The sequence below is a fragment of the Lithobates pipiens genome, unplaced genomic scaffold, assembly GCF_037356315.1.
Source record: "Lithobates pipiens isolate NorthernLeopardFrog02 unplaced genomic scaffold, aLitPip1_a1.2 Scaffold_28, whole genome shotgun sequence".
In the NCBI taxonomy this organism is placed as follows: Eukaryota; Metazoa; Chordata; class Amphibia; order Anura; family Ranidae; genus Lithobates; species Lithobates pipiens.
The window spans coordinates 144,304,674-144,319,474 of record NW_027507789.1 but is presented as its reverse complement, the minus strand read 5'-3'; the positions used below and the strand labels follow the sequence as shown (position 1 = coordinate 144,319,474).

General features: G+C 47.2%; 1 protein-coding gene across 1 annotated transcript in view; it reads right to left on the bottom strand.

Moving 5' to 3' along the window:
* The window catches only part of GRIN2C (glutamate ionotropic receptor NMDA type subunit 2C), a 306,773-nt gene that overhangs the window by 62,632 nt on the left and 229,340 nt on the right, over positions 1 to 14,801 (bottom strand). Inside the window, exon 11 of the mRNA XM_077459635.1 lies at positions 7,682 to 7,869. Within this exon, the coding sequence (XP_077315761.1) occupies positions 7,682 to 7,869 (188 nt within the window). The remainder of the gene's footprint in view (positions 1 to 7,681; positions 7,870 to 14,801) is intronic.

Sequence of the window (14,801 nt, the reverse complement as noted above, 5' to 3'; positions counted from 1 at the left end):
GTCATTTTTGCTGGTTTGCAGGCTCTTGTGTCACCTGCTTGCCCACAGGGCTATGAATGAACACTACCAAAGTTCTTCTTGCGCATTTCTTCTCCTGTAAGTTGCCTAAATTTCTCTCCTTCAGCTCCCAGTGCATGAAAATTAGACTGTCTACTTTGTGCAATCAAACAGAGCTTGGCCTGAACATTGCCCTCCAGTCTTAGATTGCTTTCTGTACACAGCATTGGGGGAAGTTTATTAGTTACAGTATATATTTCAGAGAATTTCTAGGGCTCATGAAAATTACTATATGAGGGCGGTACAGCCAGGGCCAGATTAACATAGGGGCTATTGGAGCTGCAGCTCCAGGTCACTCCTTTAATATCGGCCCAGTGGCTGGGGGTAGGTGCAGGGGAGCTGAGCCAAGCTCTCACCACCATCCCCTGAAAATGCTGTGATGGGCAATAGCAACACTCCCACGGATTCCTGCAGTGTTGTAATACCACTGAAGCCTAGTGTCACTGAAGTCTGAGGTCCTGAAGGCAGATATGCCCAGGAGTAGGGGGTCCAGACTGTTGGACCCCCTACTCCACCACATTTCATGTATCTTCTGCTGCCAGGACTGGTATGGAGGAGGGACCACAACCCCTGCTGTCTCTGCAGCCCTAGCTTAGTAGCACACGAATACTGCAAACACAACAGAGCCTAATGTCACTGCCGCTACCACTGCCTCTGCACCAGAACTTTGTCATCATTTTGTTTACTAGTTCCTGTATTCCTCTTTATTTGTATTTCCTCTCTACTTGTTGTATTTTGGAACTTTGTAAATGTAGTTAAAAAAAATGCAATTAAAAACATATTATACAAAAAATATAGGCCCAGCCACCAAAAAAGAACAGGCCGCACATGGAAAGCAATTGGCTGACTGGGAAAGATTCCCGCGACCCACCCTGCTTTCCTCTCGCCCTCTCTAGATGATGGCATGAGCAGAATCAGGCAGTTGTCTTTTATGTAATGGCTCTTGTATTTCCATCAGTTTTCTCTAAGCACAGTTGCCGGTCCCCACAGGACCCCTTGGCGGGCTGGTCTTGGTTTATTTCTGCCAGGGTTACAGTGTCTCTCCCCAGTTGGTTAATATACACTGTGCCGCTCTGTAACTTTCCAGTAGGAACTGTAGGGTGTCTGGGACTTATGTAAGGCGAAAGGATCCGGTGAAGGCTAGGCCCCACCCCCACAGTGCACATGGATCCTGTAGGTAAGGGGTAATTTGCCTGGGTTGCTCCAGGCAACCATGTAAGTGTCTCAAGATGGTAACGCTGTTTTTGGAAAATTGAGCAATTTTAAAGTAAATGTATCAAAATCAGAAATTCTCAACGTGTCGCTCGTACCCGAACAGGTTGCAAGGTTGAGAGCCAATTTTATGTTTAGGATTTGCTCTGTAGCTGTAAAATATTTAGGTGTTAAAATCACCCCGGATTCAAAGTATCTATATTCAATGAACTATGTTCCTCTTCTGCAACGTACCCTACAAGATCTAAAAAAATATGATGTTAAGCAATATTCATGGTTTGGGAGGATTAATATACTGAAAATGGATATAATACCGCGGTTCCTGTATTTTTTTCAAACTATCCCAATTAGTGTCCCTCGATCATTTTTCTCCACTCTGCAATCGGCTTTTACAAAATTTATTTGGGGACATAAAAAACCAAGATTACAAAAGAAATTATTATCATTACCTAAAACGAAAGGAGGTGCGGGTGCACCTGATCTATATTATTATTATGTTTCGGCTGTTTTGACTAGACTGGTGGACTGGTTTTATTGCTCGGAAACCAAACAATGGGTAAAAATAGAACAAGGGTTAAATCAACTGGATTTAAAGGTGTTACCATGGTTAGATCTGTCTGGTAGCAATTTAAATCAAGAGTTGAAAGAGTCTATGCCCTCCCTCACATCCCATGTGCTGAATATATGGGGAAAAACAGCTATAAAATTGGAACTTTCCTCCTACGAAGGACCTATGACACCTTTATTTGGCAACCCTTTTTTTCCACCGGCATTAAATAGGACAAGTTTTCTTATATGGAATAGGGAATCCCATTATAGATTGAGCAATATTCTAAGCCAGGGGACAATTCCGTCTTTATTAAATCTATTCTCTACACAGCGACCATCACCTATGCAAATGTTGGAGTTTTGGCAGTTGCGATCATTTTGGTGTACAATTCATTCAAATAAGTCTCTGGGTAGAGATTTAACAGAACTTGAAACTCTCTTGACACAAGATCAGAAACCAAAGCATGTTATATCAATACTGTATAAGATGTTTATTATTAAAAATCACCCGGAGCCCCCAGAATATATAAATAAATGGGTTAATGAGATCAACGCTCAGATTGCGGTTGGGGAATGGGAGAAGGCATTTAGTTTCACTCACTGTTTATCACCGTCGATTAAAGCACAAGAGACGAATTATAAATTGCTCTCAAGATGGTATTGGAGCCCAGTGACACTCCATCGTATATACCCAGAAAAATCAGATATATGTTGGCGGTGCCATAGAGACAAGGGTACATTGCTCCACATCTGGTGGGAATGCCCCCTAATTTTCAGATTTTGGGAAAAGCTTATGCAATTATATACAACAATCACTGGGGAGGTAATTCCAAATACACCACAAGTCACCCTTCTTTCTATGTTACCAAGAACATATAAAAACGTTAAAAAGAATCTTCTGGGATACTGGTTGACTGCGGCAAGAACTGTGATACCGCGGCACTGGCGATCATCCCAGTCCCCTACGATAAATGAATGGGCTTTAGAAATGGATAACATAGAGAGAATGGAGATACTCTTAGCTCAAGAATTAGATACATATGAAAGGTGTCTCTTGGTCTGGACTCCCTGGAGTCAGCATAGGAAATTGGTAAAGGACTGAGGAATTAGGAGGGAAGAGGGGGGAGGGAGGGACTTGCGGAGGAGAGAGGAGTGAGAAGTGGAGGAGGGGGAGAAATCAGATATATATTCTTCCCCTTTTCCTCCCTTTTTTTTTTTTTTTTTTTTCCCTCTTTTTTTTTTTTTGGGAGGGAGGGAGGGAGGGAGGGAAGAGGAAATAAAATAATAAATGTGATTATTATGTATGTAAGTAATATATATTCATATGTATGAGATTGCTTAATTATGTGAAATGCTTTATAATAATTGAAAATAAAAACAGAATTGAAAAAAAAAAAAAAAAGATGGTAACGCTGTTGCCAGAGAGCTTGTTCCAGCGTGACAGACAAGATCTTATTCTGAGCAAGGAATTTTATCAGTTACAGGTCACAGGCAGCGAGGGGGTTGTGGGGCACTCGTAGGGTCATATATTGTCACAGGAGGGGCAGGCAGTTTGTCGCAAGGGATAGAGTATGCATGTATGTGTGGATGGGGAGACTGTGAAAAGCGTTTTTAGTGCCGGAGTGTGCTTTGTGTGAGTGAGAGTGTAGATAAGGGTGTCAGTGTATGGAATAGGGACAGAGATAAAGGGTATCATTGTGCAGAAACAATTCCATACAAAGGCCCACCAAAATCCTCAGCATCAGGCCAATGATACTCTTAATCTGGCCCTGGGTACAGCATCCGTAAACTTCCATAAAAATAATTCTTAGGTGCTGCGTACAGCAGCCAATAGAAAGCAATTATAAGATGTGGCTCTGAGGCACAGATTATGAATAAATATACACATTTTACTATACTTCAGTTATGAATAAAAAAACAAAAAAAACAAAGCAAGGGGTCGGTAAATGACACATTTATTGGCCCCCTCCCTACTCTCTATTCTGACAGATCAGGAGAGGAGATGCTGGCAGAGCTGCGGGGGGGGGGGGGTTAGATAAGGGGGGGGACAGGGAGAGAGCACAAAGAGAGAGAGCACAAATCAAAGCGGGGCAGGAGAGAGGACAGCGGGGCCGGGAGAGAGGAAACAGCAGGGCCAGAAGATCACAGCGGGGCAGCAGGACCTGGATAGGAGGGGTGGCATATAGAGATACTGATCCCCTCCATTTCCCTCCTCCAGCCACTGAATGACTGAAGGAGGGAGAGGAGGAGAAGCCACCAGCCTAGGCTTTTTCTAAAAATGATAATGTTTCCTCAGGCAACATCCCGTAGAGACAGCAATAAATTAGACACTTACCATGCCTTGTATCCTCTAGCTTCTCCCAGGCTTTTTGAAGCTGAGTTCCAGCAAACAGCTAAATACACAGGGCTGAAACAAGGATTTGGTCTACTTAGGCAAAGGTGCATTTTGGCCAGCAATACCTGCCATGACAACAACGGGGTGAACATGGCGCACGGGGGGCGGGGGGGGGGGGGGAAAGCATTCAGCACATCACGGTAGTGGAATGATAGGCAATTTCACAGCCACTTGTATCACTTCCACATGAAAGCCCCCAGTTGGCTTTACTAAAGTACATGCACTCCCAGCTGCAATAGTGCCGGCCCTGACTACACATACTGGAATGTTTTACCACCCAAAGAATCTGTAGCCAGTCTTGTTATCCAGGAAACCCTGCCAGACAGCATAGCCAGAATCTCTGATCTTTGCCACCTTTGCACTCTTCTGCTGTCAGCATGTTAACACTCAGCAGATGTGCATGGTCCTAGCCCTGGCCTTCTTTCTTCCACCCTGATGGCTGCTTTACAGTGGATTAGAGCAGGCTGATATCAACGTACAAAGTCAGACACTTACACTAGCTGCATGATTATTTTAAAGAATTAATAACCTAATTAATAGAAATTGTATATCTTCCTGGAGGTCATCTTTAAAGCCAGACTCGAATCCAAAATTATTTTTTAAGTTGTGGATAGAATAATGAACAGTTGGTACCGCTGTTAGGCTTTTAATGAAGAAGTATCAGCAGCAAAGACACATTTTAATATACCGTATATACTCGAGTATAGGCCGACCCGAATATAAGCCGAGGCCCCCAATTTACCCCCAAAAAACTGGGAAACTTATTGACTCGTGTATAAGCCGAGGGTGAGACATGCCTGTCCATCCCTGTGTGTCCGTCCATCCCTGTGTGTCCGTCCATCCCTGTGTGTCCGTCCATCCCTGTGTGTGTGTCCGTCCATCCCTGTGTGTGTGTCCGTCCATCCCTGTGTGTGTGTCCGTCCATCCCTGTGTGTGTGTCCGTCCATCCCTGTGTGTGTGTCCATCCATCCCTGTGTGTGTGTCCATCCATGCCTGTGTGTGTGTCCATCCATGCCTGTGTGTGTGTCCATCCATGCCTGTGTGTGTGTCCATCCATGCCTGTGTGTGTGTCCATCCATGCCTGTGTGTGTGTCCATCCATGCCTGTGTGTGTGTCCATCCATGCCTGTGTGTGTGTCCATCCATGCCTGTGTGTGTGTCCGTGCAGCCGTGTGTGTCCGTGCAGCCGTGTGTGTCCGTGCAGCCGTGTGTGTCCGTGCAGCCTTGTGTGTCCGTGCAGCCTTGTGTGTCCGTGCAGCCTTGTGTGTCCAGCCTACCTGTGTCCCGAGCCTCCGTCCCGTCCCGAGCTTCCGTCCCGAGCCGAGCCTCCGTTCCGTCCCGTCCCGAGCCTCCGTCCTTCTGCCATGCCAGGATCGCCGCTCTTCGTCGGCGCCTCGACGGCCATTCCACTGTTCAAAAAGCCCCGCCTCCGTCTGTGATAGGCGGAACACTCAATTTCCCAGCAGTCTGTGTTCCGCCTATCACGGACATCCTCTCATCCTCGTCCGTAGTATGAGGATGAGCGGATGTCCGTGATAGGCGGACCACTGACTGCTGGGAAATTGAGTGTTCCGCCTATCACAGACGGAGGCGCGGCTTTTGAATAGTAGAATGGCCGCCGTCTGTCTGCTCGACACGCTGATCGAGCAGGCAGACGGCGATGACTCGAGTATAAGCCGAGGGGGGCACTTTCAGCCTCAAAAAAGAGGCTGAAAATCTCGGCTTATACTCGAGTATATACGGTATTTTTATTTAGAAAACTAGGAGAGGTTTAAACATCTGTATGGTTGTAAGTTATTTTCTTAGCCTGGGTTTAATGCAGATATAAAGTTGGGGAGGAATCTCTTCACCTTGAGAGGGACACAATAAGATAGGGTGACCAGACATCCCCGGTTTACGTGGACAGTCCCCGGATTGAGGACACTGTCCCTGGACCAAGTCTGTCCCCAGTTTTGTCCCCGGATTGTATTTGAACAGGGGCTGGGACAATTTCAAAGACAGTCAGTGCACAATAAAAAAAAAAAAATCTGAATTACACCCCCCCCGCTCTGTTGCTCCTACTAGCTTAGGGGGTGTATTTTTTCCATTATCTGTGCCCCTTTCTGATGATGATGTGCTGGTCGGAGCGGAGGGAATATTTCTTCAGTTTCAGGTTCTGCCTTGGCTCATGTCCCATCCAGCCACCTGCCTGCTTTTCTCCTTGCCTTCCCTGGCAGAGTGATCTTCCTCCGCTCCCCACCCAGTAGTACCCGGGGCCCGAAGAGTAAGTTTTGACAGGCTGTGAAGCGGGCGGTGATGGGCAGAGAGTCGCTGATTGCCGCCATTGCTAGTAAGATTTCATTTTAAAAATCTGCTCACCTTACAATAAGAACCTGACAGAAGCTTTAACTTTTCCTCAACCTACTGAAATCTAAGATACGTTCTGGTTAAAAATGAGCTTTAAAGTGGTTTTAAACCTCAGACATGAAATATGAACAAAACATATCCCTCTATAGTGTGTACTGTTCTCAGTTAAAAGCACTAAAGCCCCATACACACGATCAGAAAGTCAGATGTGAGCTTTTGGTCAGAAATTCCGACCATGTGTATGCTCCATCCGACTTTTGCTGGCAGAATTCCAGCCAGCAATATATTGAGAGCAGGTTCTCTATTTTTCCGTTGGAAAAAATTCCAATCGGAAATTCTGATCGTCTGTACAAATTCCAATGTGCAAAATTCCTACGCGTGCTCGGAAACAATTCGACGCATACTCGGAAGCATTGAACTTCATTTTCTCGGCTCCTCGTAGTGTTGTACATCAACGCGTTCTTGACTGTTGAAAGTTCAGAGAACTTTTGTGTGACCGTGTGTATGCAAGCCAAGCTTGAGCGGAATTCCTTCGGAAAAACCATCCAGGAAAATCCGCTCGTGTGTACGGGGCATAAGTGTAATTTCTGTCTGCTGCTTCATTCCACTATCAGCATAACTCACTTCTGACAATACTTCCTGACACCAAGAGAAAAAAGGTGACAGGGGAGGAACCTCCAGCAGATTGACAGCCTCAGCTCTGTTCCTGTGTGCTGTGTGACGGGGCTGTGCCTCTTCCCTCCAATCAACTCTCAGACCTCTCCTTACTGTAGAGTGTAACTTCAGCTCACCGCCCCCTTTTTTCTGAATTCTCAGGCAAGCATTATAATTCACTTTGAATGGATGTAGAGAAGAGAAGACTGCAAATAGACAGCTACAACTTATGTAGGAGGATGTATTTATTCTCTATTAAAGACTAGTCCCTTCACAGGGTATATGGAAGGGTTTACAATCACTTTAAGTAATGCCATAGGCAGCACTGCTTATAGGTACAATGATAACTTTTTATTTTAAAAAAATGACTCTTTTGTATCCCAGATTGTAGGATAAGCAAAACACACCTTCTGGCTCCCTATGCTTCATTCTGGGACCCACTTTTTGCAAAACTGACCCCAATACTCACCATCTCCTAGAAACTGCAGCAGTGCAAGATCAATGGGACGCTTCCAACGCGAGTTCTTCTGCAGAGCAATGCCATAGCCTGTTGTAGCAAAGACTTTGCCACTTCCAATGGTTACCAGTTTACAACCTTCGTCCTTTCCTGCCATGTAATTTAGCACTGCTGCATCGTAGATAAAGGCATCCAACTTTCTACCATAAGATAAAAAGAGAAGAAGAAAGGCAAAGATGACTGTACTGTATTTTAATATATAAACACTGTTAAATGATAGCTTCACACATTTAATAGCTTTATTAGGGAAACCAAGAAGCCTTACTAATATAACAATTACAGTAGGCCTCATTTATACTTGCAGTCCCTTTGAAAAACAATCTGAGGTGGATTGCTTTTTTAGACAGGCAGCTCGGAACAATATGTTGCCTCCTGGACAGTTGTTTTTTTTTAGCAACAAAGCATGTTATATGTGGTTGCAGCATGGTACCTATTGACTTGAGGTATGGTCCTATTCACTATACACTATATTGTCAAAATTATTGGCCCGCCTGCCTTTACACACATGAAATTTAATGGTATCCCAGTTTTAGTTCTAAGGGTTCAATGTTGATTTGGCCCACCCTTTGCAGCTATAACAGCTTCAACTCTTCTGGGAAGGCTTTCCACAAGGTTTAAGAGGGTGTCTATAGAAATATTTGACCATTCTTCCAGAAGCACATTTGTGAGGTCATGCATTGATGGGAACAAATTGAACCAGTGAACAAAGCAAGGTCCATAAAGACATGGATGAGTTTGGGGTACAGGAACTTGACTGGCATGCACAAAGTCCTGACCTCAACCTGATGGAACAACTTTGGGATGAATTAGAGTGGATACTGTGAGCCAGGCCTTCTAGTCCACCATCAGTGCCTGACCTCACAAATGTGCTTCTGTAAGAATGGTCAAACATTCCCATAGACACCCACCTAAACCTCGTGGACAGCTTTCCCAAAAGAGTTGAAGTGGTTATAGCTGCAAAGAGTGGGCCAATGCCATATTGAAGCCTACATACTAAGACTGGGATGCCATCAATGTTCATTTGCATGTAAATGCAGGCATCCCAATACTTTTGAGAATATAGTGTACCTGTGGTACAATTATTGTACCACCCCTTCTAGCCACCATGTTGGGTTAAGGTGGGCGATTAGGGGCTAAAAACTGCAACTGAACCAACTTTGCTATCCCTCTGCCACCAGTGTAAACAAGACCTTATCCCTTCCCTTTTTTCCCCTAAGCTTTGAGAGTTGTCATAACAGTCTTGGGCCAGAACTGCTTTGTTTAGTCTTCAACATGAGGAGTTAAAAATTATGGCTCTAAGCTGCAGTCATGTAATCTTGGCAGAGACAGATCACAAACAGCCAGAAGTAGTGATGGCCGAACGGTTCACCCGGCGGTCGTTTCGCGGCGAATTTCGGCTGTTCGCGGTCCGCCCGATCGGCGGACTATTGCCGCCGTTCGCCCGGCGGACTTCAGTGTTTACTGTGTAAAAGAACTTTGACCTATGATGACACATCCATCATGGGGTACAGGACAGCCAATTGAGACATTACAGCACATGGACACTTGGACATTCCCCTTAACTTATAAATAGACCCGATCCGGTGGCCATTTTACATTCTTTCTTCTGTCACTATAGGAAGAGGTTGCTGTGTGGAGCAGGGAGAGATTGCAGTGACCCAAATCGCTAGCTATTTGGTACACAAAAGTTCTTTTCAGGACTGGTATAGGTTTTAGGTGTAGTTCAGGATATAGGTTTTAGGCAGTGCTGTGCTAGTGATTGTTGCAGCAGCCTGAGTGTCTTTTGTGAGTGTAGAGAAAGGGACAGGACGGTGTGTGCTGCAGGGACAGTCAGTTTAGTCATTATCTGTTACTATCAGGTCCACAAAAGTGCTATTCCAGTTATTGTTCCAGCAGCCTCTGTTTTGTCAGTTTATATAGGGACAGGCAGGAAGCTGTGTGTGAGGCAGTGAGGGTCACTTTAATCAGTAGCTGTTACTATATTAGGTCCACAAAGGTTCTTTTCAGGACTGGTATCAGTGGTATGGTAATAGGCATGTACACGTATAATATTCTTTCTTCCAAATATAGTAAGAATATTATACTTGACTGCTGCCCTTCTGCTGCAGTCTGCTAATCAGTCACAACCTACTTGTTCCACAAAGGTCCTTATAAGGACTGGTAACTTGGTGTAGGGTGCTACAGTACATAGGGTTGAGTGAGGTACAGTCTGCTATTCTGTAAGGACTGGTATAGGTCCACAATACATAGGGCTGAGGTGCACTACTGCTGACCGCTGCCCTATACTACAGCAGTCCTTCATCAGTATAGTAACTGATGTACAGTCTGCTAATCAGTCACACACAACCTACTTGTTCCACAAAGGTCCTTATAAGGACTGGTAACCTGGTGTAGGGTGCTACAGTACATAGAGTTGAGTGAGGTACAGTCTGCTATTCTGTAAGGACTGGTACAGGTCCACAATACATAGGGTGGAGGTGCACTACTGCTGACCACTGCCCTATACTGCAGCAGTCCTTCATCAGTATAGGGACTGAGAGTTTTGTCACAGGGTCATTTAAAAAATGACAGGCAGAGGAAGAGGCAGGCCCTTCCACAGGGGTGGTAGGGGTAGGGCAGGAGCAACAGGCTTGAGCCAAAGTGGGAAGTTGCAGAAGGTGCGTTCAATTACTTTAAAAGACGCACCAGACTTGGTTGAGTGGCTCACTCAGCCTTACTCTTCTGCACCCTCCTCATACTCTCGATCTGCACCCTCTTCTTCACTCTCTGCTATGTGCACCCCAAAGACACTACCACCAACAACACCACCACATACCTTCTGCTTGAGTCACAGGAATTATTTTCCGATCCATATCAAGACATTTCTGATGCGCAGCCACTCTTGGTATTGGATCAGGAAGAGGAGGTAGCAACAACCGCTACTCAGCAGTCTGACGACAGTACCCAGATCAGCCCAAGGAGGAGGTTGGTCCCCGGTGTTGCTGCCTACTCCAAGATCTCTACTTATAGCGGTGGGGAAGGTGACGTCGATGATGACGTGTCTAGTGATGTCACGTGGGTGCCCACAAGAGAGGAAGAGGAGGGGAGTTCTGAGGGAGATATGGACCAGCAGATTGGGAGGAGAAGCAGGAATAACTTACATTGCACAGGAGGGACAAAGCAGACTGCAAATGTATCAGGAGCGAGTCATCGACCATGTACGGTCACATCTGGCGCTCCCAGGACACCGGCACATGGCTCCGCAGTGTGGGCTTTTTTTAACGTGTCCGCTGCTGACAATAGCGTTGCCATCTGCAATCTTTGCAGTCAACGCATTAGTCGCGGTAAGCCCAACACTCACCTAGGGACGACCGCCTTAAGAAGGCACATGAGCAGCCATCACCGAGCCCAGTGGGAGCAACGGAACACACAAAGCCACACTCCAGGCTCTCACCGTCCAGCCTCGTCTTCTACTTCTCCTTCTCCTCACAATTGTCCTCCACTCCACCTTCCATCACGCCAAGCTCACGTTTTTCTGCAAAAAGGCAGGCTTCCGTGGGCCATATGTTCGAGCGTAAAAAAATGATGATGCCGGATAACCCTCTTGCCCAACGGTTGACGGCTGGCTTGTCAGAACTGATAGCCCGCCAACTACTGCCATATAAACTGGTGGACTCGGAGGCCTTTCGAAAATTTGTGGCCATTGGAACACCACAATGGAAGGTCCCAGGAAGGAAGTATTTCTCACAGAAGGGCATCCCAGAGCTATATGGCCATGTTCAGTGGCAAGTGAATGTATCTCTGGCTCACAGTGTCGGTGCCAAGATACATCTGACCACAGACACGTGGTCTAGCAAACACGGGCAGGGAAGGTATATCACTTTTACTGCCCACTGGGTGAACCTTCTGACGGCCGTCAAGCATGTAACCCGTGGCACCTGTGTAGATTTGGTTTTACCGCCACGGATTGCATGCAGGCCTGGCTCTTCTTCTCCTCCTCCTCATACTCCATCCTCCTCCCACTCCTCCTCGGCTGACTCCTCCTTTTCCGCTGCTAGCGTCTCTTCCACTGCGCCGCCCAAGCTCCCCAGAACCTATTCGACATGCCAGGTGAGACGTTGCCATGCCGTGCTGCATCTGTTGTGCCTGGAAGCCAAGAGCCACACTGGCCCGGCACTCTTTTCAGCTTTGCGTTCACAGGCAGATCAGTGGCTAACACCGCTCAATTTGACAGTTGGTAAAGTGGTGTGTGACAACAGTGCCAATCTGCTTAGCGCATTGAAACAGGGCAAAATCACGCACGTGCCATGCATGGCACACGTCTTAAACTTGGTCGTGCAGCGATTCGTTGTCAAATACCCTGGGGTCCAGGACATCTTGCGGCAGGCAAGGAAAATCTCGGCCCATTTCAGAAGATCTTACACGGCCATGGCTCGCCTTGCTGACATTCAGCGGCGACACAATCTGCCGGTCAGATGTCTTATTTGCGATTGCCCGACGCGATGGAACTCAACCTTCTATATGCTTGATAGGCTGCTCCAGCAGAAACGCGCAGTTAACGTCTACCTGTATGAACTCTGCGGCAGAACAGGTTCTGTGGAGCTGGGCTTTTTTTCACTGCGCTGCTCGACGCATGCAGACTTCTGCGGCCATTTGTGGAGATCACCAAACTGGTCAGTCGCAGCCATGGCGCCATCAGTGACATGGTACCTTATGCCTTCTTTATGGAGCGTGCATTGCGGCGTGTCATTGATCAAGCTGTGGAGGAGCAGGAGCAGGAAGATGAGGAAGTCGCAATGCTGGATGAATTCCCGGGGGGGCTACTCTATCTGAGACAAGTCAACAACAGGAGTCTGAAGAGGAGTCGGAGGAGGATGGTGCTGGGGCGGATGAGGAGGAGCAAAAAGAGCATGCTTTAAACCTTTCTGGGACCCCTGTTGTTGTGCGAGGATGGGGAGAGGAGAATGAAGAGGACGACATTATCCTGGATGATGAGCAGGAGCCAGGCCACCACACCGCTTCCAGTTTAGTGCAAATGGGGGCCTTCATGCTCCAGTGTTTTAATAGGGACCCCCGTATAAAAAGCATAAGGGTCAAGGACCAGTACTGGGTGGCAACATACTTAGACCCCCAATACAAACACAAAATGGCGGAAATGCTACCGCCCTCACAGAGGGCTGTCAGAATGCAGCACTTCCAGGCCTTGCTTCGAGAAATGCTGCATTCTGCTTTTGTGTGCGCTGGCAGAGGAGCAATTCCCACTCCCAGAGAAGGAGTTGCGGGTACCAATCCAATAGCGCCTGCAAGAAGAGGCCGGTTTGAAGATGTGTTGGTGCCTTCGGATATGAGGTCATTCTTTCAGCCGACCCATCGACAGGTGTCATCCGGATCCAGCATCAGGGAACGCCTAGACCGTCAGGTGTCCGACTGCATCGGGTTAACGGCCGATGTGGATGCTCTGAGGAGTGATGAACCCCTGGACTACTGGGTGGGCAGGCTTGACCTCTGGCCAGAGCTTGCCAAATTTGCAATCGAACTGTTGGCTTGCCCCTCGTCCAGTGTCCTGTCCGAAAGGACGTTCAGCGCAGCAGGGGGGATCGTGACCGATAAGCGTACTCGCCTAGCTCACGACAGTGTTAACTACCTCACATTTCTAAAAATGAATGAGGCATGGATCTCTGAGGAATTCAACACATGTGACCAGTAGACCATGTATATGTCTATAAACAATTTTTTAAATCGAGCACACAGACCTTCTTTCTTCATTTGGCTCACTTCCTTGTCCAAAAAAAGCACACCGTACTATATGCCTGTACCCTCCTCTTTGAAGAGGTTGAGCGGTGTCATATTTCTACTGGGGCTGCTTATTATGAGGGGCTCCCACCATCCCTGTGCTGTGCTGACTTCCTCCTGGGGCTGTACCTCTGCTGTGCATATTATGAGGGGCTCCCACCATTCATGTGCTATGCTCATTATGAGGGGCTCCCACCATCCCTGTGCTGTGCTGACTTCCTCCTGGGGCTGCTTATTATGAGGGGCTCCCACCATCCCTGTGCTATGCTGACATCCTCCTGGGGCTGCTTATTATGAGGGGCTCCCACCATCCCTGTGCTGTGCTGACTTCCTCCTGGGGCTGTACCTCTGCTGTGCATATTATGAGGGGCTCCCACCATCCCTGTGCTATGCTTATTATGAGGGGCTCCCACCATCCCTGTGCTATGCTGACTTCCTCCTGGGGCTGCTTACGGTGCAGGTGTCAGTGCTCTCTATCACGGTGCTGGTGTCAGTGCTGTATATCACGGTGCTGGTGTGAGTGCTTTATGTCACGCTGCTGATGTCAGTGCTCTCCATCACGGTGCTGGTGTCAGTGCTGTATATCACGGTGCTGGTGTTAGTGCTGTATATCACGGTGCTGGTGTCAGTGCTTTATGTCACGCTGCTGATGTCAGATCACTCTATCACAGTGCAGGTGTCATTGCTGTATGTCACGCTGCTGATGTCAGTGCTGTATATCATGGTGCTGATGTCAGTGCTCTCTATCACGGTGCTGGTGTCAGTGCTGTATATCACGGTGCTGGTGTCAGTGCTGTATATCACGGTGCTGGTGTCAGTGCTGTATGTCACACTGCTGATGTCAGTGCTCTCTATCACGGTGCTGGTGTCAGATGACTCTATCACGGTGCAGGTGTCATTGCTGTATGTCACGCTGCTGGTGATCATCTCCTGCACCCTCTTCTTTGCCTACCCTGACCTTCCCTCTCCTCCATTGCCTTCATGCGCGCCACAGTCCTGAATTGTCACAACAATTTCACATATAAAAAAAGAATGCTTGTAGTTGTCGATCCCAGATTCACCTCATACATGTGTTATGTCATTGGCCATGTGGTGGGACTATGTTTGCACAGCTAGTAATTATTTTGTGGCTGCAAATTTGACCTGTAGGTTTGCAAAGTTCGCCTTCCATTGAAGTCAATGGGGTCCGCCGCGAACGTTACGGTTCGCAAACTATCGGCCGCGTTCGCGAAATGTTCCGTCGGAAGTTCGTCCATCACTAGCCAGAAGCAAAATTCCCCTTCATGAGCTCAGGTACACT